General features: G+C 42.7%; 1 protein-coding gene across 2 annotated transcripts; it reads right to left on the bottom strand.

Moving 5' to 3' along the window:
* Window positions 1-1,289: 1,289 nt before the first annotated feature.
* On the bottom strand, window positions 1,290-21,633 carry LOC109864291 (ethanolamine kinase 1-like). Of its 2 annotated transcripts, none has more exons than XM_031797540.1 (8): window positions 21,345-21,633; window positions 14,178-14,437; window positions 13,405-13,545; window positions 12,306-12,448; window positions 8,398-8,481; window positions 7,833-7,993; window positions 5,043-5,116; window positions 1,290-4,573 (listed from the first exon to the last, which is right to left on the bottom strand). In XM_031797540.1, exons 1-8 carry the CDS (start codon window positions 21,489-21,491, stop codon window positions 4,501-4,503), a joined length of 1,083 nt encoding a protein of 360 aa, XP_031653400.1. In that variant the 5' UTR covers window positions 21,492-21,633; the 3' UTR covers window positions 1,290-4,500. The 2 variants fall into 2 exon arrangements, with proteins under 2 accessions (XP_031653400.1, XP_031653401.1); XM_031797541.1 differs by lacking the exon at window positions 21,345-21,633 and adding an exon at window positions 20,427-20,533.
* Between the last annotated feature and the right edge of the window lie 2,560 nt (window positions 21,634-24,193).

Here is a 24,193-nt window from a genome sequence, read left to right as displayed (position 1 = left end):
TGACCCCACTTAAAGTATACTAGGTGTAGTTGTAAGACATTATTTGAGATGTCTTATATACACTTACAACGTAGCAACATGAAGAGCTACTAGTATGCAAATAGTATGAAGTACAGCAGAAGTGTCACTAGAATATCCCATGTGCACTTCAGCTTTAGTGTACTTTTTCAGTACTTCAATACAGACTTTCATCAAACTGGTGTCTTTTATATCAGTGCATTTATGTGGTATTGCAGTACATTGTAGTGTTATTATACTAAAGTACCTTTGTGTGTATATAACATGTTTGACATATGCACACTTGTAACGTAGGCTTGAGTGTTTGTCTGTTTACATACACGGGGAAGACATCTGGCCTCTCCCACTCCCAAGATTGATACAGTCGGAAGTGGTAATTGAACGTTGACCTTTGTGTAAATTGGAAACAAGTCGACTAGCAGATATTGAATCCATAATTAACGTGTAAATGTGGTAGGAAATAGCTGAAGGGATGTGGAGTTAATTGAATTAGACAGAGCTGGAGCAACGCTCTAATTATTTCACTCTGCAACTGCTGCTCACATTAAGACGAGCTGAAGCCATGATCTGCCTGGCTGCTCTCAAAATGATTGTTGGAAAATATGGTGTGCATTTCCATAATGCTGTGGTGTATAGCCTCCCTCCCAGAGTCATTCTGAAGAAGTCTATAGCCCTGGAATAAGACGCATATTTCTCAACTGCCTTCGTCTTTGCGTTAAGGGAGAGGGAGCATGTACACAATCTCACCTGATGGTATCTTCATTCAAATGAGCACCATCCACTTGTTCAGAGTAACTAAATAAAAGTAACTGGCACTATAAAGGTAAATGCCAACAGTGTGTTAATAGGGTGTTGGGCCACCACCAGACAGAACAGCTTCAGTACACTTTGTTGATGGTGGTGGAAAATGTCTCAGGAGCAGCTTAACATGGTCATTTAACCGACGCTCTTCTACAGAGCGCATCCATTTCTCATACTGGTCACCCGTGGGAATAGAACACCCAACCCTGGCACTGCAAGAGCCATGTTCTTCCAACTGAGCCACACTTTATATCCCTCATTTACTCAAGTGTTTTTATTTTGGCAGTTACCTGTACAAACGCAACAATGCTTGGCTTTTCATTTCATCATGTTTGGCGCCATCTCCTGGTACCCTTGTGGTAGAGCAGTGGTTAATAGGGAAATACTTCTGGCTCAGAGTAATTAAAACAGACTGGTAATAATCAGAGGGGAATATATATAGATATATATAACGTTTTTTTTAAACAATAAACAGGACAGGGTAATAGACTTTAATCTCCTTTCAAAGCACTTGTGTACAGTATTCAAAAGTCTGCTCGTTTCACAGTTAAACAAAAAGACTACTTGACGTTAGAGCAATGTTGAGAAAAAAACCTCCCCCTATGTACAGTCATTCACATTTGACAGTTCAAGCAGAGATATTACATTTGATTTTGAAATGTACATATACACATATGCTACAAATGCCAGAGAAGAAATAATGGAGTGCATTTATACACATTTTAAAGAAGCAGACCAGTATTGAGTCAAGCTGAAAGTGTTGTTTGTTTACAGTGGTCTTGTGTTCATTTCAGAATGAAACTCAACAGGGAATCAGACTTGCGTTACAGAGTGTTTATGATTCCTCTTCAACATTATAGCGCACGTGTCGGCGACAGTATATATCAGCACTATTTGTGGGCCCTGTGTGGTTAAAAACATGGACGAGGTCTGCAGACAAGAGGACAACACACAAACATGATTCTAAAAGGACAACACTAACTTGAGTCAAGTGTAAAGTAAACCTTTTCAAAAATCCATGCACTTATGTCAGTAGAGAACATTCACAAAAGTTGAGTAACTTAAGCGCACAACACATCTCAAGTTAGGATCTGATCAACAACAACCAATTTCTGACCCGTCCTCCATTTCCCCAGTGAAGGAACATAGACCTACCATCTCAGACACTGCAGTCACAGACCCAGAAAACAGACATGTTGATTATCATTAAATAAAGCCACATCAAAATAAAGGCATGCGTGAACACAGAGTTAAGACAGGCATATATCGTGATTCCTGTCCGACTTCCCAGTTTGTGGTTTCTTCGCTACAGTAGATGGGGTTAACTAAACATGCAGAGGGCTGCACAGGTCAGGGGCAACAGTAGGATATTGGGAGAGGCATAGGTATGCAGACTCGCAGTCGCTTCCTGAAAGGTGCCTTGAAATGCAGTTCTCACAGGTGCTAGCAACCCACAGGACACCGGCTGCAAGTCTGCAGACTGATACCGTTGGCATGGAAGTGCTGAGTATGAATGGAAAAATATATAGTCTGTCTATATATCTGAAATGGCACCATATTCCCTATACACTTCACCCCATGGGACCTGGTCAAAAGTAGTGCACCATATAGGGAATAGGGCGCTATTTCAGCAGCCTATCAAGGTGGTCTCTTCATTCAGGTACAGTGACAGACCTGCCCTGACTAACGTTGAAGCTGTTTTAACACACTCCTAACATACTCTCCAAGACCTCCCAGTCAGAAAACAGTTATTCACTTAAATGGGTATAAAACTGCACTTTAAAAAGTAAATATTGTACATTATCAATATTATCATTCGTAAATGGAAAAATACAATGTGCAATTATGTACAAGCAAAGAAAATATCAGCACTTTGGTATTGGTTGGTTTTGACCTATTAGATGAACTTTTTGTCGTAAAGAACTTCCAGAACCAAGCAGCACATACATTATAAACAAACAAAGACAAGTACTATACTGTTAGACTCTTTCAGACAAAGATACACGTCTTTCAAAGACACTCGCTACCAAAGCCATTGGTCCTCCAATCATAGGTCTTACCTCAGTTGTCTCACAGGCAGTTGCAGTAAACCTTGTCAGACAATTCACCCTGAATTTCATTCCGCTGCTCTGTCGATAGCTATATACATTCAGTCTGAAACTGCCATCCTAGAAGTTGTCTGTGTGACTTCAAAATGAGGGGCATTGTACAAAACAAATTAATCAGCGATTGAATCGTCTTAACAAATTCTCACCAGTAGCACAGTTGATAACGTCATCTGTGTAGGCCCGGACCTGGCCCCACCCATCATTTTCTGGGACCAATCAGAACGGTCAGAATACCTTCTCATTCTAGAAATCATTAGGGAGGGAAGCAAATCCACACTCATCGTGGAGAAGAAACTTCAGTTGGCCGGAGTGTTGTGGATGGGTAACCAGGCAACAATAAACCAGGTGACGCCTATAATCCTCGACTTAAAATCACTTCCAATGGTGACGCCATTGAACATAAACTCTCCATTGAAAGTGCCTTTTAGTCCAGGACTAGGCTGAGTCGAGCCAAATGCAACTGCCCCATGAGGTTACATGAACAAAAAAAAACAAAAAAAAGTTAATCTAAATGACTTTATACAGTGAACATAACATAGTCATGACTAGGGCGTGGCGGGTTTCCGGACCACAAGTCCACAGGCCCAGAGTTTCTCCTGGTCAGAGTTTTTCCAGGAAATACTCCTGGCCGTCATCATGACGACAACATTTCCCATGAATCAAACTACAGCCCAGTTACGGTGGGGAAGCGGACGTCGTTTCAGTCAGGTGAACAGAATGTAAACAAGATGGAGGAACTCATGTTTGTTACCTAGGAGACAGAACATAAGTGAATCTAACCATTCGACCGACAAATATACATTGGTGACTATACAAATATGTGTTGGTGCATCTGGTAACTTGCTACGTAGCCTACCATTAAAACAACCGATATAATGGTGACTAAATAATCAGTGGGCCAGCGAGCCCAGACAAGAGATGTATATATATCCAATAGGAATGGCTCGGAGTGAGCCCACACACACTAATATTCCCAGTCAGTCAGCAGCACAACACAGGAGACAAGTTCCAGAGTTGGTCCGGGTCTCCTCTGTTGTGCGTTACCCCTGTGGGCGGGCACAGACTGGGGTGAGAGATGCTACTGGAATGTCACACTGAATTCGCCATTCTTTACATGGCACTGTTTTCATTTGGTTGATCTTAAACAAAAAATAGCCATGATAGTTTTTTTCCTTTTCTTCTTCTTCTTGTATATTTATAGACATTTGGGAGGACTGGGTCTTAAAGACTTTAGTCTTCATGAAGAAGTACATGGTTCTAGGCTTCTATAGCGAACTAGGTAGGGATCTGTCTGTAGCAGTGATGCTATGGAATTGGCCCTGTGGAGTGTCAATGGATGCCGAGTCATGGTTTCTAACAGCTAGGAGTTCTCAAAAGGGTTCTATGAGTTCTAATATAGTTCTACGAGTTCTAATATAGTTCTACGAGTTCCCATAGGGTTCTATGAGTCTCTAGTGAGTGCCCGAATGAAATCCACAGGAAGCGTGGACTGGGCTCTCTCCGGGTCTTCTTTCCGACACCCCCTAGAGGGCACTCTACGGTGGACATGAGGACCAGATAGGGAGAAGGACTTTTACTCTGGAAAGTTCAGCGCTGCAACCTCTGGCTTCATCTTGAAGTACTGGCTGAAGCGAAGGACTGCGTATCTGAAACGAGCGAGCCAATGTACACCAACATTAGTAACAAGATATCAAGTGACAATGTGTCATAAGAAACAAGATGCTGCGTAAGGGCATAACATCAGAAGGTCAAAGGTAGGTATTCAGGGTGAAACAAAGTACTCAACAACTGACATTATTAGAGAAACTATAAATACGCTATATCTGCTATGGCTTTAATGTCATGTCTTTGAGAGCTTGGGACTATCTGCATTATGGGCAAAATTCTTGACTAAGCCTTGTTCTGTTCAATGTTATCCACGTATATAGTACTCTAAATATCCCCAATTCAAGTTGAAATGAATACAATATAAAAATTGCTGACACCATTCAAACCAATGAGGGTTTGGAACTCTAAAGCCAGGTATCTCAGAACCATATTCTTGCAGATAGAACCTTAATGCCAAGCTCTCATTTTTATCTCCGGATAAAAACGTACATTTTTGAAGCCACTTACCCCAGGAAGTCAAAATCAATGGTGGAGAACTCAGCCTGAATCAGAGCCCATAGGCCCCAGAAGAAATGAGATGCCTGGAGAGAGGGGGAAAGAATGGGGGATAGTCATGTTATTAAATGTGGGTGTCGGTGTTCATAGTCCTGATAGGAATGGAAATATTTAACCAACACCATTGTCACACCAAACACAACAAATCCCATAGTGACAACCAACAAAAGGTGTTGTCTACAGCTGAAACAGACCGAAACCAAGGCTACCACTTCTATCTACAGTAAACATACTTGAGTGTAGTTACCAAAGGAGGAGGTAGGGTGAGTCTCAGGTGGTGTTGGGATCGTCGCCCAGGAGGGTGCCACTATTGACCGTGCAAAATGAGAATTCTAGAATGTCGCTTTTCCAGGACAAGGAGGCTGTTATAGTCAAAACCTTATACAGCTTCTGTTGTAGTTTGTTAAGCCTGTGGATTTGCAGCCCTAACCCCCGTGTATAGCTAATGTATGGATAATAACCCCAGGGACTCTATTGTCCATAACAAGGCTGAAGTCTTCTCGTTCATTTTCAATACGTTTGCACGGTCACTTCTCTCTATGTGACATTGTAGAAATAAGTCGATCTAGTATGGTCCCTCCTTTGATCTTTGAAAGCAGTGCAGCGCTTCTACTGCTATTCAAACGCATCGGCCCTTTCTTCATCTAAGCCGTAAAGTACTCAGATAAATTACCATTATTGCACTTCTGTTGAACAGCAAACAGGCAGACGGTCAATTAGAAATATTTACAAAGATCTCACTCCTTCTTCGTTTGTGTCTCATTTGCAAGTCTACTACATGTTTCTTTCAAAGTTCTCCTCTGCTTTTCGATACCCAGGGTACATACAGTTGAAGTCGGAAGTTTACATACGTCGTTTAGGACATCTACTTTGTGCATGACATTAGTAATTTTTCTAGCAATTGTTTACAATTCCAGTGGGTCAGAAGTTTACATACACTAAGTTGGCTGTGCCATTAAACAGCTTGAAAAATTCCAGAAAATGATGCCATGGCTTTAGAAGCTTCTGATAGGCTAATTGACATAATTTGAGTCAATTGAAGGTGTACCTGTGGATGCATTATAAGGCCTACCTTCAAACCCAGTGCCTCTTTGCTTGACATCATGGGAAAATAAAACTAAATCAGAAAAGACCTCAGAAAATAAATTGGAGACCTCCACAAGTCTGGTTCATCCTTGGGAGCAATTTCCAAACGCCTGAAGGTACCACGTTCATCTGTACAAACAATAGTATGCAAGTATAAACACCATGGGACCACGCAGCAATCATACCTATCAGGAAGGAGATGCTCCTAGAGATGGGCGTACTTTGGTGTGAAAAGTGCAAATCAATCCCAGACCAACAGCAAAGGACCTTGTGAAGATGCTGGAGAAAACCGGTACGAAAGTATCTACATTCACAGTAAAACTAGTCCTATATCGACATAACTTGAAAGACCAATCAACAAGGAAGAAGCCACTGCTACAAAACCACCATAAAAAAGCCAGACTACGGTTTGCAACCGCACATGGGGACAAAGATTGTACTTTTTGGAGAAATGTCCTCTGGTCTGATGAAACAAAAATAGCTGTTTTGCCATGATGACCATCATTATGTTTGGAGGAAAAAGGGGGAGGCTTGCAATCCGAAGAACACCATCCCAACTGTGAAGCACGGGGGTGGCAGAATCATATTGTGGGGGTGCTTTGCTGCAGGAGGGACTGGTGCAGTTCACAAAATAGATGGCATCATGAGGAAAGGAAATTATGTGGATATATTGAAGCAACATCTCAAGACATCAGTCAGGAGGATAAAGCTTGGTCGCAAATGGGTCTTCAAAATGGACAATGGCCCCAAGCATACTTCCAAAGTTGTTGCAAAATGGCTTAAGGACAACAAAGAAAATGTATTGGAGTGGCCATCACAAAGCTCTGACCTCAATCCTATGGAAAATTTGTGGGCAGAATTGAAAAAGTGTGTGCGAGCAAGGAGGCCTACAAACCTGACTCAGTTACACCAGCTCTGTCAGGAGGAATGGGCCAAAATTCACCCAACTTATTGTGGGAAGCTTGTGGAAGGCTACCCGAAACGTTTGAACCAAGTTAAACAATTTAAAAGGCAATACTACCAAATACTAATTGAGTGTATGTAAACTTCTGACCCACTGAGAATATGATTGAAGAAATAAATCACTCTCTCCACTATTATTCTGACATTTCACATTCTTAAAATAAAGTGGTGGTCCGAACTGAACTAAGACAGGGAATTTTTTACTAGGATTAAATGTCAGGAATTGTGAAAAACTGAGTCTAAATGTATTTGGCTAAGGTGTATGTAAAACTTCCGACTTCAACTGTACCTTCTAGATGAGTACGTGTTCAGGGAAACAATCTCTGCTAGGTACCAGGGGAGACAGTTCTACACAATAGACTACACTGCCTTAATTATTGATTAATTATTGATTCTCTGAAAGAAGTGAACGGAGAAGAGCGGAGGGGATCACTGCTCGGCCCTTCGACCTGAGAACATCAAACAGACGGAGATGACTGGCATTGAAGATCTCCTTGTGAAAAGCTTCAAAAGAGCCTTTCAACTTTACCCAGGAACGCCCCTGACTGATTTACCTGTGTCAAAGTCTCACTAAACATCAGTCTAATACTTCAAAACTCAAATAAAAATGTGCCAAAACGTACGAAGGTTCACCAACTTCGTATTGGGCGTAAACCACAGATTAACCACGCAAAAAAGGAGACGTGAACTCACCAGGGAGAAGCGGTTGACCTGTACGTAGAGCACCTCCACCTCTGTCTCAGTGACCTCTGACCCTTGACCTTTGTGTTCCTTATAGGCCTCCAGGTAGGAGCGCAGCCACTGCAGCTGCAAACTCCGCTCTGGGTAGTGGCTGTAGTCCACCTCATTCAGGCCTACACAGGACACACACGAGCCAAGTAAAAGATCAAAACGCACAAATGCTTAGTACAATGACCAAACACAAGCTTAACACACTGACCATAATGTCATTAAGCAGATGCTTTTATCCAAAGCAGTCATTTTCAGAGCGGGATTGAAGAAGAAAAAATGCATTTTTATTTAACTAGATTTTACAGATGTTTTACTTTGTCAGCTTGGGGATTCGATCTAGCAACCTTTCGGCTACTGGCCCAACACTCTAACCACTAGGCTACCTGCCGGAATGGAACCCACTATCCTGGCATCGCCGTGCTCTACCAAGCTACAGAGGACCACAACACATACTGTACAGGCAGTACTTTATAAAAATGACCAGTCGCACTTGGCAAAGTTACTCCACACACAGACAAACTCTTACCTGCAAATTCATTGAAGTGGTTCCCAATGTCATAGGCTTGGTAATTGTACCCAGCGTATTCGTAGTCAATGAACTTGACATTTTCTGAAAGGAGCAGAGAGAGGAAGGTTTGTTTAGTACAGGACAGAGACCCGTCACATTATTAATGATAAATCTGTGCATTATTAACCCATTATCATCCCTCTCTCTAGTCTAAGTGGTTCTGATGCCTCACTGACAGCCTACTGGAAATACTGTAGGCCTCTGGGGTGGAGGAGTAAGAGTTTGCATTTTGAAGGGAAGTGAGAATGTTTCGAGAAAATGAAGTTGACACAAATGCAGACACATAGAAAGTGGGCAGACAGACAAGACATATAGGCCTAATTGATGCAGACATGCAGTTGGCCTGGTCCCAAACAGGTAAATGTGCTTTAGCCGATTCCTCTGACTAGCGTGGTCATGACAGTGGTTGTCATGTTATATAATAGCCAGATGAGCTAGCTATAAAAACAAAGGTTTCTATGAGGGTTCCATTCAGATGTAGGACCAGCTTCCAACCAGTTTCAATTTCAAAGTGTTCTGGAAAAAGTTGAGAACTGATATTTTCAAAATGTTCATTTTTTTCTGCCATTATGTAGGGTGATCACAATCCCAATATAGGCTACAGGAGCCAGTCATGTGATTGGAAAATGGATTGGATTATCCAATTCCGCAGACAAATAGTCTTATCAACTCTTTCCAGGAAATCTCCTGATTGGCTTCACAAACAAATTAGCTCACACAGAAGCTATTATACACAGAGGAATAATGTGTCATTTGTACATGTTTAGTTTGTGTTGTTTGGTTAGTGAGATACGTTGTAAATAAACAAGAAGTCCAAATGTGTCATTAAAAAAAAAGTAGGGGTGTCTATGTTACTTTCCACAGCAAGCTTATATTGGGTTAGTTTGGTTCATATGCCGTTGTGGAACTTGCAGTGGAATTGATTGGGTAAAAGGTCATGCGTTGAGAAAGTGATTGTGGTGGAAAGATGGAAACAGAGGCACCATGCAGAAGGAATGTGGTGTTGGGAGGTAAAGAGACGCAACACTGACCTCTAGCGAAGAAACAGTACTGCATGAGGGGATGTCAACATGCAAAGCCTTACCCCCAAATCTAACTAGAAAGAGCCGTTTTAACTCTCTCCCTGACAACAACATAAATACCCTTTCAAATGCTTTAGGGTCTTCATCCTTTTAGCATTTCATTTACTATGTAGGTCATACTCAAGAGTGCTTGTTGAAGCACCCTAAATTCCAAATGATGTGTGTTTGTCACAGTACAGTTTCACATACAGTGTGTGTATGAGTGTTCTGGTGTGTGTTTCTGAGGTTGACTGAGTAAAGACACGTGAGATGGTTACCGGACGCCGGGCGGTCCTAGCAGGACACAACAGAACACCTCCAGTCAGTGGCTAGTAGCCCTGTACAGCAGACGAAAAGGTTTGGGCAAACTCACATCCATCACACACACACACACACACACACACACACACACACACACACACACACACACAGAGACACTCTCACACATTCACACACAACCAGTCACAGAAACAGCCAACTCTGTCCTCTCCTTCGGTCTCTCACACTTCCCCCTTCTCGCAACAGGCACCTTCAAAGCTAAACTCTGATTGGTCCACGTGGGACCCAATGGCACAACACCTCCCTGCTCCTATGCAAATTAGATAATTGAGTGGCTTCCTGTTGTAAGCTAAGCAGCACAGGTTTGAGTCTCAGGGACTTGGGGAAGAATTTGACTACTTCTCTCCCTTCATCACCTGACAGAGCAGAAAAATAAACAGAGCGATGAGGCCCTGGGAAAGGCCCTTATTCAGCTGAATGAGAAACAATCCTGCTCTCTTACTGGGTGAACTGAAACGACTCTTAAATCTCTTAAAACATCTTAAATCAGTTTCCCTACCCTTTCACTTTCATCAGTTTCAGAGGGTAAAGCGTTTGTGTTATTGTTGGAAGGAAGAGGCTTCCCTCTGCTCTCTCTCTCACACAGAGAGAGAGAGTGAGAGCGAGAGAGAGAGCGAGAACTAAAACTGCCACTGAGAGACTGTGGTTGAAAGAGCTGTGTGCTCTGTCTAGACTTTAACTGTAGTTAGTTATGTTTTCTGTGATTCTTTTTTGTTATTGCTGAAGCTTGAGGTTTCCCTCTCATAAAACAGAAAAGAGCTACCCTGCTACCATGTAAGCCAGGTGTAGTCTAGCACAGGGTTGGATAACAGTATGGTAAAGAGCTAGCACTGCAAGAGCCGTCAGTCACTGAGTGAAAGTAATAAAAGCAAATGGTGCACTGAGCTAGCTCACACAGCCAGTCACTGTCTGAGTGAAAGGAGTGAGGTAGCGCCTACTGCTGCTCTGAGCGGACAGCTGTGGCGTAGAACAGTGGTGTGTTCTGAACTGGGTCTGCCTGTCTGTCAACCCTCCCTCTGGCTGGCCAGACGCTCCTAGGAGAGAAAAGCTGGGCACAAGGAGCAGTGAGATCACCCCGCCCCTTGCTGAACAGACCAGCGAAGGGGTAAACAGTGCTCTTCCTCAATCCCATGTTTTCTCAGGTAAAAATCAGCTGAATCCCTCTCCCTCACCTTAGCCTCAGGTAAGAAGGCTCTCCCTCACCTTAGCCTCAGGTAAGAAGGCTCTCCCTCACCTTAGCCTCAGGTAAGAAGGCTCTCCCTCACCTTAGCCTCAGGTAAGAAGGCTCTCCCTCACCTTAGCCTCAGGTAAGAAGGCTCTCCCTCACCTTAGCCTCAGGTAAGAAGGCTCTCCCTCACCTTAGCCTCGGGTAAGAAGGCTCTCCCTCACCTTAGCCTCGGGTAAGAATGCTCTCCCTCACCTTAGCCTCGGGTAAGAATGCTCTCCCTCACCTTAGCCTCGGGTAAGAATGCTCTCCCTCACCTTAGCCTCGGGTAAGAATGCTCTCCCTCACCTTAGCCTCGGGTAAGAATGCTCTCCCTCACCTTAGCCTCGGGTAAGAATGCTCTCCCTCACCTTAGCCTCGGGTAAGAATGCTCTCCCTCACCTTAGCCTCGGGTAAGAATGCTCTCCCTCACCTTAGCCTCAGGTAAGAATGCTCTCCCTCACCTTAGCCTCAGGTAAGAATGCTCTCCCTCACCTTAGCCTCAGGTAAGAATGCTCTCCCCCTCCACCCTCAGGTTAAAACACTCACCACTCCCTCTGCAACCATTGGCCACCTGGCAGGTCTGGTCTAAGAGACCATTTCTACTTGCATCAGCTTTGAACACGGACGGCCGTTAGTACCAAAGGCATTCACAACACAAACAAAACAGCATTCCCAAAGGACCACAAATAAAAACATGTACTGATGAAAATTAAAATGGGCTACGGAGCTCCCTCCCTTCCCACCCTTAGCTAGCATGACATGATGGGCAAAGCCTGTCGGCTCTGTGATGGTAATTGACTACACAAGATGCACTAAAGCCAGGGCCCTGTTCAGTTGAGCAAAACAGAAGAAAACACTATGAAACAGAAACTAAAATAAGCCAACTTAACAAGTTTGGGTACTTCAACCCTCCTAGGTTTCACAATGTTCTCAAATGTTTTACCTACTGAACACTATGGTCAGTCCTTCCTGTGATTTGTGGCTTTTGACTGGGAGAATGCCGTGCAGAGCAGGAGTGCAGTGCCTCAAATCTATTTTAACCCCAGAACTAAACAATTTCAATTTCTCCTCATTTCTCGTCAATGTGGAAAATCGGAATTTCATTCGACTTCCTGAATGGACTGAATTAAAAAATGGAATTGCCCCCAAACTCTGGTGCAGTATATGAAATCAGGCCTACCTGTGACTGGGTAGTGGTGGACAGTGCAATAGTAGCTAGGTGCGGTGCAGTATGTTTGGGCATGCAGGGTAAAACTCACCTCCTTGCTGATTATAGATTATGTTCTTACACAGCAGGTCATTGTGGCAGAGGACTACAGGAGAGCCCAGCACAGACAGACTCTGCTGCATCCACACCATCTCTTCCCTCAGTCGCCTTCGACTAGGCACCTCACTGTTTAACCTGGGGATGGAGGGGGGGGTGGAGGTAGAAAGAGAGAAAGAGAGAGATTACACTTTACAGAAGTACACAGGGAAAGAAGTAGGTGTTGCGCAACCTCAGAGGTACAGTATTATTGTTCCATATCGGACCAATAAAAGAAGAGGGTTGGAATCTACTAGAAAACTGACATCAGTCAAGAGTAAACTCATTGATACATCATCTCAGATCAATAAACTACAACTGCATAGAGGAGTCTTTTAAAGGCTTGAAACTCCAAGCATCGTGCATAATCTCCAATCCACATGACTTTATTAAAACGGTGAACATACCGAACTAAAATGCAGTACAGTATTATTTAACTAGGGAACAGTGCATATTGTTCATGAATAGTGGGTGTGGTTTGACAACAAAACGGTACAGTATTTTTTTATTTAACTAGGCAACAGTACATATTGTTCATGAATAGTGGGTGTGGTTTGAGTGACAGGGGGCTCGTCCTCTTCAGGTAAACACACCTGGTGAAACTATGAGGAATGGCAGACACTCACTGTGCAATCGCTCAGGCATGCCAGAGGTCACAGGACAAGCATCTCTCATAACTCCAGTGTTCCATTCAAGAGCTTCCTGATGGAAAGTTAGACTAGAGCCCCAGGGAGTTATTCCTCATCATTATGTAACCAGACATTACCTACAAAAACTCCTGGCCCCATTAATGTCATAAAGTAGGAAATAGGTGGAGGAAAAATATTCAAGCATCAATAATACGTTTTATAACTTTATTGATGAGAAACCTCCAACAGATTTCAGGTGTCCCTATTAACATATCGTAGTCCTCCTACCTAGACCTCGTCCCAATATCTCAACTAGCATACTATTCAGTGTGCATGGCATGAATACACCAACACAGGCCTTCATACTCCGTACCATGCAGGTCTGGATATTGGGACCCAGTTCATTTCCTTATCTACACCACTCACCTCATGTTCATCTCTGGGTCTTGGAAGAACTTGGGCATCAGGGCGAAGTACTTGCCCATGGTCAGCCACAGGTCTGACTGGGGCACCCATCCGTTGTGAGCATGGATGGCATGGTACTTAGACAGCTGCCTCGCGATGAGCCTGTAGGGTGGTGGAAGCGATGTGAGTCGGCGATAGGGAGTTTTGAGAGGAGGGACCAAATTCTAGAGGCCAAGACTGTAAAACTCTTACTTCAGTATTGGCTTATACACTAGAGGTCATATTTGTAAAGAATACCAGAAATGTAATGAAAGTCGGGTCATAGGAGAAACCCAAGACTGTCAACTCACTAAGCTTAAGGTGAGTTTACACCTACGGGTGAGGCTGAACTGAATGCATAGCCCTGGAGCACTTGGGCGTTAGCGAAAGAACAGGTTAGCTAAAGAATGGTTCTGTGAGCATAGATCCAGGGTGAGCTTTCAATCACACTCCTGACCTGTAACTGCCTATGTTCCATGTTTCTACTGCTAGGAATGTTCCTTGAGGGAACAAGTCACATTGCCTTTCCTTACTGACTCACCCATATATTAGGCACCGATGCACCACACCTTACATGACATTGCCAAAGACTATGGAATGTGTAAAAAGTGCAGGTGTACGTACTGTGGTTTCACCTGAAAATGAATTCAAAGGTGTGGTGTATGTAGAGCACCGAGTGTGTCATGTGGGAGTAGCTCTGCTAAGATTAGGGCCTGGTAGTTGTACTCGACGCGGTGGGCTAACTGTCGCTGTACCTGGATGTGGGCAGGCTGCGGATGTGTTCAGGTTCCAGCGCCTGGCCCTGCAGGAACTCATAGCAGAGGCCGTTGTTGAAGGTACAGTAGAGACGAGGGGCGCAGCGGTGTGCGTGGAGCGTCCGGAAACTCTTCACCTCGTTCTCCCGGTCCACAAACAGCTCCGTCTTATTGCCATAGATACGCACCAGGACCACATCCTGCATGACCCCGCCCACGTAGCAGCCCAGCAACTTATTGGTGATTCCATCTGTGAAGAACTGATAGAGGAAAAATAGATGATTGGTAGACAAATTATTGCAATGGGGTATCATCATCATCACATCCAATGCCCCAGTATAAAATAAATATATATAAATAAACTAAGCAAAAAAGAAACTCACTGTGAACTGCGTTTATTTTCAGCAAACGTAACGTGTAAATATTTGTATGAACATAACAAGATTCAACAAATGAGACAAGTTCCACAGACATCTGACTAACAGGAATGGAATAATGTGTCCCTGAGGGGGGGGGGGGGGGGGGTCAAAATCAAAAGTAGGTCAGTATCTGGTGTGGCCACCAGCTGCATTAAGTACTGCAGTGCATCTCCTCATGGACTGCACCAGATTTGCCCGTTCTTGCTGTGAGATGTTACCCCACTCTTCCACCAAGGCACCTGCAAGTTCCCAGACTTTTCTGGGAGGAATGGCCCTAGCCCTTACCCTCCGATCCAACAGGTCCCAGACGTGCTCAATGGGATTGAGATCCGGGCTCTTTGCTGGCCATGGCAGAACACTGACATTCCTGTCTTGCAGGAAATCATGCACAGAACGAGCAGTATGGCTGGTGGCATTGTCATGCTGGAGGGTCATGTCAGGATGAGCCTGCAGGAAGGGTACCACATGAGGGAGGAGGATGTCTTCCCTTAAAAACGCATAGCATTGAGATTGCCTGCAATGACAAAAAGCTCAGTGCAATGATGCTGTGACACACCGACCCAGACCATGACGGACCCTCCACCTCAATCCCGCTCCAGAGTACAGGCCTCGGTGTAACGATAAACGCGAATCCGATAATCACCCCTGGTGAGACAAATCCGTGACTCGTCAGTGAAGAGCACTTTTTGCCAGTCCTGTCTGGTCCAGAGACGGTGAGTTTGTGCCCATAGGGGATGTTGTTGCCGGTGATGTAAGGCATGTCCTCACCAGACAACAGGCCTACAAGCCCTCAGTCCAGATTCTCTAAGCCTATTGCGGACAGTCTGAGCACTGATGGAGGGATTGTGCGTTCCTGGTGTAACTCGGGCAGTTGTTGTTGCCATCCTGTACCTGTCCTGCAGGTGTGACGTTCAGATGTACCGATCCTGTGCAGGTGTTGTTACACTTGCTCTGCCACTGAGAGGATGATCAGTTGTCTGACCTGTCTCCCTGTCTTCGGCGTCTCACAGAACGGACATTGCAATTTATTGCACTGGCCACATCTGCAGTCCTCTTGACTCCTTGCAGCATGCCTAAGGCACATTCACACAGATGAGCAGGGACCCTGTGCATCTTTCTTTTTGTGTTTTTCAGAATCAGTAGAAAGGACTCTTTAGTGTCCTAAGTTTTCATAACTGTGACCTTAATTGCCTACAGTCTGTAAGCGGTTAGTGTCTTAACGACCGTTCCACAGGTGCATGTTCAATGAACCATAAGCAATTAATGAGTAAGCATGGGAAACAGTGTTAAAACCCTTTACAATGAAGATCTGTGAAATTATTTGGATTTTTACTAATTATCTTTCAAAGACAGGGTTATGAAAAGCGATGTTTCTTTTCTTGCTGAGTTTATTTAGGACAATTCACTCAGTTATTTATAGGCTTATGTCCAGTCATGCACGTTTTCATAACAGGGATAGCTATAGACCCCTATTATATAGCCAATTTACTACAGGTACAGTTGACTTCCTGTCAGGTAGGCAGCTTTCTCATCTTTCTATTAATACTACAGATGAGGACCTTTCTAAATACGAATATGCCAACAAGTACGGTGCCCTGGACCTCCACCATCCACGGACAGTATGCTGCCACCCATTGTAGTATCATTTTCATCCTGGGACTGAATTCTATGGTTCCTTTTATAGGTTGTCAATTGATTTCAGATCTGATTGAAAAACAAAAAAGGACCCCAGAACGCATTGATGGAATTGTCTGGGTGGGTTTAAACCCAATGGTTGTTTTCATCCCCAATGAAAACTGGAACATTTCTGGGGGGGGGGCAGGCATTCCACCCCTAATCGTATACACTATCAGGGATTGACCATGAGCGTAGAGGCACGTCCGGAATTTTATTTAGCAGGAGCAAGCAATGGCTGGCATGTGCTGAGTCCTTGCTTTGTGAATGCAAATAGACAGTGTGGTTGTGTGTGTGTGTGTCTACCCTGCCCACAATACCCCTAAAGCTGTGTTTACAAAGAGAAACCACACCCCCATTCTGTGTTCAAGACAACCGCTCCGCCCCCTTCAATTATGTTTTTATTTAGGAGGCGGAGACTGAACTTGTCCCAAATGTGCCAATCTTGTATGGTCACCGAGTTTTACCATACCTCCCGTTTATACGATCAGCATGCATGACAGGCTTGTTCCATTTGTATACATAAGCTAGGTGGTGTAAACCTGTGTGGTGGGTTAGTGCAGGTTTGCCATGAACAAACCACATGATTAGTGAGTCATAAGACCAGTTAATGAAAAACCCCATTTCCTGATGTAAATTGCCAACTAGGCTATGTTTCCTTTCTCAGAAGTGTGTTCACCATTTAGCCCAACTTTAAATCACAAAGAACCCGGGAGAAACTCAGGCTACCTTGTTACTCGGTTGGAAAATGCCAAGGAACTTACAATACGATATTATTGTATCTTCAAGATAAAAGAATAAATAAGACTAGAAGACTAACAATCCTCAAAAATATATTAGTCTTAGCACAAGCCCTCAGGGGAAGTCCCAGAGAACCCCTCCGTCCTGACAACAGCTCTCCCCAAAACAGTTACCGTGCACAAAACAGACCAGGCAAAAATTCGGACTTTTACAAACCTCCCATGGTGACTTTGCCAAGTACCTCAACTCCTCCACAGAGCTGAGCTCAGACTGGAGCTTTTAATTTTTTTTTTAAATGAGCCTCCAACTAACTATGTAGAGATACTTTTTTTTAAAGTACCTTTTAAACCCTTACTGAGTACCAGTTTGTCCTCTGTTGTTGTGTACCTTTGTTTGCTGAAATCCATACTATTTAATAAAATGTTAATTAAATAAAACCAGACATTTCCTTGTTGAGATTCAATTGGCACATGTGCATTCGCTGTTGTGGCAATGAATGCTAATGCAGTGTTCCTCAAGTGTGACACTTAGAGAGACATTTCTTAACTGTTCAACATCATCTCCAGCACCAGCCCAACATGCACATACAGTGCATTCAGAAAGTATTCAGACCCCTTGACTATTCACACATTTTGTTACATTATAGCCTTATTCTAAAATGGATTTTAAAAATTCCCTCCTCATCAATCTACACACAATACCCCATAATAAGAAAACAAAAACATTTTTATAGAATTTTTTGCAAATGCATTGTAATTTTTTTAAATGAAATATCACATAAGAACCTTTACTCAGTACTTTGTTGAAGCTGCTTTAGCAGCAATTACATCCTCTAGTCTTCTTGGGTATGACGTTACAAGCTTGGCACACCTGTATTTGGGGAGTTTCTCCCATTCTTCTCTGCAGATCCTCTCTGTCAGGCTGGATGGGGAGCGTCGCTGCACAGTTATTTTCAGGTCTCTCCAGAGATGTTCGATCCGGTTCAAATCCGAGCTCTGGATGGGCCACTCAAGGACATTTAGAGACTTTTCCTCGGCTCCATTCGAGTTGTCTTGACTGTGTGCTTAGGGTCGTTGTCCTGTTGGGAGGTGAGCCTTTACCCCAGACTGAGGTCCTGAACGCTCTGGAACAGGTTTTCGGCAAGGATCTCTGTACTTTGATCTGTTCATCTTTCCCTCAATCCTAACCAGCCTCCCAGTCCCTGCCGCTGAGAAACATCCCCACAGCATGATGCTGCCACCACCATGCTTCACCGTAGGGAAGGTGCCAGGTTTCCTCCAGACGTGACGCTTGGCATTCAGGCCAAAGAGTTCAATCTTGGTTTCATCAGACCAGAGAATCTTGTTTCTTGTGGTCAGAGTCCTTTAGCAGGCTGTCATGTGCCTTTTACTGAAGAGTGGCTTCAGTCTGGCCACTCTACCATAAAGGCCTGATTGGTGGGGTGCTGCAGAGATGGCTGTCCTTCTGGAAGGTTCTCCCATCCCCACAGAGGAATTCTGCAGCTCTGTCAGAGTGATCTGGTTTTTGGTCACCTCCCTGACCAAGGTCCTTCTCCCCCGATTGCTCAGTTTGGCCAGGCAGCCAGCTCTAGGAAGAGTCTTGGTGGTTCCAAACTTCTTCCAATTAAGAATGATGGAGGCCACTGTGTTCTTGAGACCTTCAATATTGTAATATTTTGGTACCTTCCCCCAGATCTGTGCCTCGACACAATCATGTCTCACAGCTCTACGGACAATTCCTTCAACCCCATGGATTGGTTTTTGCTCTGACATGCACTGTCAACAGTGGGGATCTTATTCAGACAGGCGTGTGCCTTTCCAAATCATGCCCAATCAATTGAATTTACCACAGGTGGACTCCAATCAAGTTGTAGAAACATCTCAAGAATGATCAATGGAAACAGGATGTACCGGAGCTCAAATGAGTCTCATAGCAAAGGGTTGAATTCTTATGTAAATACAGTATTTTTTTATAATATATGTTACGAATTTATAAAAACCTGTTTTCGCTTTGTCATAATGGGGCAAAAAAATATTTTATAAATTTTGGAATAAGGCTGTAACGTAAGAAAATGTGGAAAAGGGAAGGGGTCTGAATACTTTCCAAATGCACTGTATGTGATAATTGTGCATTTCTACATTTTGTAGTAAAAATAATATAGTAAAATAAGAGTATCCAATGACATTATCCAATTAGTAGACAATGCCTACTCATAATTGGTTAAAATCATATTTTCACAGATGTTGATGGGGTGGTGTTGAATATGAAGTGAAAAAAATGGAAATTTTCCTTTAAAGGTGTGCTATGCATTAATCGCGCCACCTTTTCCTGGTTGCTACAATTCTAATAGTTAACTTAAATGTGACAAAACAAGCACGTATAGTGTAGAGTCATTGTACCATCTAAACTGCTGTGAAATCTATTTTCCATAACCACCCCCCCCCAAAAAAATGTCAGCTGTTTGAAGCTGGTGTACAAAACAAAGTAAAATAAATCAAAAACCAAACTTAAGAACAGGAAGCATAGAAAAAGTGCACATAGAACACTACCACTTTCAATGAGAATGACAGATCTATAAAACTCACATTTCTATGTGAATTTAGTCAGGTTGCCCAAAAAGTGACATACTGCAGCTTTAAAAGGAAAGTAATTTTAGGTTGTAATTACATTATTGGTTTAAGTCATTACACAATTGATTTTAAAAAAGAATCCCACTTTATAATGTAATAACTCATGCATAATGTAATAATGAGCCAAATCTATTACTTTGTGTTCAGCATATTTATTAAATTATCAGTATTTATTACATTATAAATGCAAAAGTTATAAAATTAGTAGGAGCCGATTACATTATTGGCAGTTATTACATTATCTGTTGCTACAGGGTTTAAGAATTTACCATTTTTTCAGAGTTTAATTTAAAAAGAAAACTCGTCTGCTTACCATATTCATAGATACGAACTACTTTAGTGCCCATTGATGATAGGTGATGTTTTGCTGCAATATGCAATTTTTTGGGCGACCCCATCAAATGTACACAGAAATGTGCGTTCTAGTTATGTCAGTCTTATTGAAAGCAAGTCTAAGACGCGCTAGATCTGTTCTATGTGCGCTATCTCCATGCTTCCCGTTTTTTCCTTTTGTACTTCAAAACAGCTGAAATTACAATATTTTTGGTTATGGAAAATATATTTCACTGCGGTTTTAGGTGGTACAATGACTACACTATACGTGCTTGTTTTGTCAACAAACAGGATATGGTTGAGCGATGTCTGCATAGTACATCTTCACGAGTCCAAACTCTTGCTCTAGTCTAAAAAATAACACGCATCGTTACTGCGGTACTATTTTGGAAAGAATACGGAACGTATCGTTAATATCAGCGAGAAGTGAATATAGATACATTACCACACACATTTATAGGGTTAGTCTTCCCACACGGCTATATCTCCACGTTACAGCGCTTGTTTACGGAAGATGTCGCCAACTGTGCTTATTAGTCATCTAGCGTGCTCCGAACACCAGCGTGTCAGCTAACAGGAGAGGAAGTGTAGTTCGTCAACTGTAGGCAAGCATTGGATGGATCGGTGCAAAACTGCTACAGTAAGTAGCTCTCTTTTCTTCTTTTTTTACGTGTATTTATCTCTGACATTAAAAGACAAGGGTATATTCTTAAACTTTTTAGAAAGCGATGGTTATTGACGTTTTTCAAACGTTAAAACAGCGTCGGAATTGTAGTTTACACAGGCGCCAAATGTGGGCGACTGTAATGTGGCTGAAGGGTTTTGAAGAGCTCGTTTGCGCTCAGCTCCCTGTTGGAGTTGATGTAACGCTACTTGGCAACCAGTCCCACTACTCATAATCATACATTCCTGGAAGTTGTATCTAGTCTTGCAATCGTAGAATGACACTTAATATTACAATGCCATAAGAAAATTGGCACCAGATCAAATGCATAGCTGGACAGTTGTGTTTTGTGCATGATGACGCCTATAATATCCTTGAATTTGATAGATACTTTGTTGCAATCAGAACGTGATACAGAACGGACAGTGAGTTACTGAGCTTACTAGATCAGGCAAACTACGTCAAGCAAAAGGCCTATGAATTCTACTGCCTCGATACATTCGTCAATCGGCTGACTTGAATGCTACACTGTTGCTAGCTAGCAAGTTGACGCAGCTTATATTTAAAAAAGCGCAACACTCCAGTTTCAGAATTATGTAATAGCTGCCTGGTAAGCAGTATGCGACAGATGACGACTGACTAGTCTCTTACGGTCACCGTAGAAACATATTAGAAATTAATACGTTGAATGTGACAAATGTAATACCTTCATTTTGACCTCGGATGGTTTCCAGAACGGTCTCAGTTCCTTGATTAGTCTCAATGCACCAGATCTGTAATCGTTCTCGTCTAATGTGACATCTATTTTGGGTACAGCGGGCGCCTCGTCGGGTACATGAATGTAGTTGGCCATAATGAAAGGTTCCGATTAAATTGACAAGAAGTTCACTGTAGGCGGCTGCAAATGCGTTTGTATGAACTCTTGCTTGGCTGCGGAGGTTAAAAATCTACTCGCTTCTAGTGCGGCAACGCCTCTCAGAAAATCCCACCCATAAAAATGACCGATTTTCAGTGCATACTGGGAGATTCGTGACTCACCAATCGCCATCAACCTTCTTATGATGGTCTAAAATGTCAGCCATTTTAGTAAGGGAGTAAATCAACCATGGTTCGCCACTGCTGTGATAAGATATTGTGTAAAACAATGAATTTGAACCGTATATGCAGTGCATGTTTGTTAGAGGAGTGCCAGCCAGTTTTAGAGGAATGAGTCTATAATTTTTTTTAAATTAATTGCCAAATATGCCAGCATTCCATTTAAACAATGCAGTCAATCCACAGCCATACACTGGCTGAAATGACATTTTAGTCATTTAGCAGATGCTCTTATCCAGAGCGACTTAGTGAGTGTATACATTTACTACTGTTTTTCGTATTGGTTTCCGGTGGGAATCGAACACTGCAAGCGCCATGCTCTACCAACTGAGCTAAATCAGTTGATGATAGGACTTAGACAAATTCTAAATGCAACAAGTAGGCCTACTGATATTGTATTATATAATAACACTCACAGCTTTCCAAGAAGACAACATTTAAGACATTTATGTTCTGTTTACATATATTTTGGAGGCTATTTAAACAGAAGAAGTGTATAAAAGCTTCATAACTGTATTTATAATTATACAACAATGTTTTGGGGTGACAATATTTTATTACACAATTTCTGATATATTGCATGCCTTTTATTTTCCTGCATAGGTAAAAGCAGGAAATGCATCACCTTTGCCTCTACTGCCATTCATTAAGGCAGCCCTGGCACCTCTCTGATTCAGAGGGGTTGGGTTAAATGCGGAAGACACATTTCAATTGAATGCATTCAGTTGTACAACTGACTAGGTATCCCCCGTCTCCCTTTCCCTTCTATTTAGACTGGATTGGATTTCTCTCAGACCAAAATGGCTGCCATTTTCACTACATTCTGGAATTTTGAAGGATTATGACATAGAATATAGCCCCTCTAGTAATTTAGTAGGAATTCTATGCCCACTGCCCACTGTGGCAAAAAATATATATAAAAGTGGGATGCTTGCCAGCAAAGCCACTACACAACACTAAACAATACATTAAATGTACTATAACGGTGACAAACGGTCCCCACAAACGGCCTACATAAAGCTGTCCCAACAGCAGTCCCAACATCTTACCACTGCTACATCTGGCTATCAGCGGAGCCTTGTCTGGCAACGAAACAGTTCATTCAGCCTCATTGACTTCCTTTAAAAAAAACATAGCTGATAAGGCTGACTTGCTTAAATAAATGTGGTTTTTAATGACAATTGAGATGTACAAACTATGGCATAAGGGGACAACAAGCGGATAAGAGGCAATCCGTAATTTTGATTAAGACATTAATGAGCGAGCTAGGACGGATGTAGTCACCTTCCTTTAGCACTTTTGAAATGTACAGAGACAGAATTTAGAACATGGGCTGTTCTTACAGTGTTCTCCCGGTACACCAAGCCAGGACTGTAGGATAAATAAAGGGGATGCCCATAAGTAGACAATGAAATCTCTTACAATATTAGATGATTACATTTCTCTAAAACAGGTTTTTATTTTTTTTAACCTTTATTTAACTTATCTGCTTATCTCAGCTCACTGGTCACGATGGGAACACCCACCCGTAGCACACGCTCCAGCAGGTGTATCTCACTGATCATCCCTAAAGCCAACACCTCATTTGGCCGCCTTTCCTTCCAGTTCTCTGCTGCCTGTGACTGAAACAAATTGCAAAAATCGCTGAAGTTGGAGACTTTTATCTCCCTCACAAACTTTTAACATCTGCTATCTGAGCAGCTAACCGATCGCTGCAGCTGTACATAGTCCATCGGTATATAGCCCACCCAATTTACCTACCTCATCCCCATACTGTTTTTATATATTTACTTTTCTGCTCTTTTGCACACCAGTATCTCTACCTGCACATGACCATCTGATCATTTATCACTCCAGTGTTAATCTGCAAAATTGTAATTATTCGCCTACCTCCTCATGCCTTTTGCACACAATGTATTAAAAAAAATATATATATACAGTGTTATTGACTTGTTTATTGTTTACTCCATGTGTAACTCTGTGTTGTTGTCTATTCACACTGCTATGCTTTATCTTGGCCAGGTCGCAGTTGCAAATGAGAACTTGTTCTCAACTAGCCTACCTGGTTAAATAAAGGTGAAATAAAAAATACAACAACTAGTCAAGTCAGTTAACAACAAATTCTTATTTTCAATGACGGCCTAGGAACAGTGGGTTAACTGCCTTGTTCAGGGGCAGAACGACAGATTTTATACCTTGTCACCTCAGGGATTCGATCTTGCAACCTTTCGGTTACTAGTCCAACGCTCTAACTACTAGGCTACGCTGACGCCCCGGGGTTATAGGCTACTTGTGCACCACCAAGTCAGAACAGTAGGGGAAATTAAGAGGGGTAAATAGACCAAATTATTAGGGTGAGGCACATGGGCTACTAACATCTTACTACACAACATACACTTAGTATTACTTTCTTAGCTCTGATGTACATATCTCCCTGGCATATTACATCATTTATGCAGC

The sequence above is a fragment of the Oncorhynchus kisutch genome, linkage group LG19, assembly GCF_002021735.2.
Source record: "Oncorhynchus kisutch isolate 150728-3 linkage group LG19, Okis_V2, whole genome shotgun sequence".
Classification (NCBI taxonomy): Eukaryota; Metazoa; Chordata; class Actinopteri; order Salmoniformes; family Salmonidae; genus Oncorhynchus; species Oncorhynchus kisutch.
This window is presented reverse-complemented; position numbering and strand designations above follow the sequence as displayed.

Coding starts and splice junctions, on each gene's coding strand:
- LOC109864291 (XM_031797540.1), bottom strand. CDS start 21,491: ATGGCCAACTACATTCATGTACCCGACGAGGCGCCCGCTGTACCCAAA. Junction 14,438..21,344: donor CATCCGAGGTCAAAATGAAG/GTATTACATTTG, acceptor TTCCTCTATCAG/TTCTTCACAGATGGAATCAC. Junction 8,482..12,305: donor AATCTATAATCAGCAAGGAG/GTGAGTTTTACC, acceptor TGCTCCTTTCAG/AAAATGTCAAGTTCATTGAC.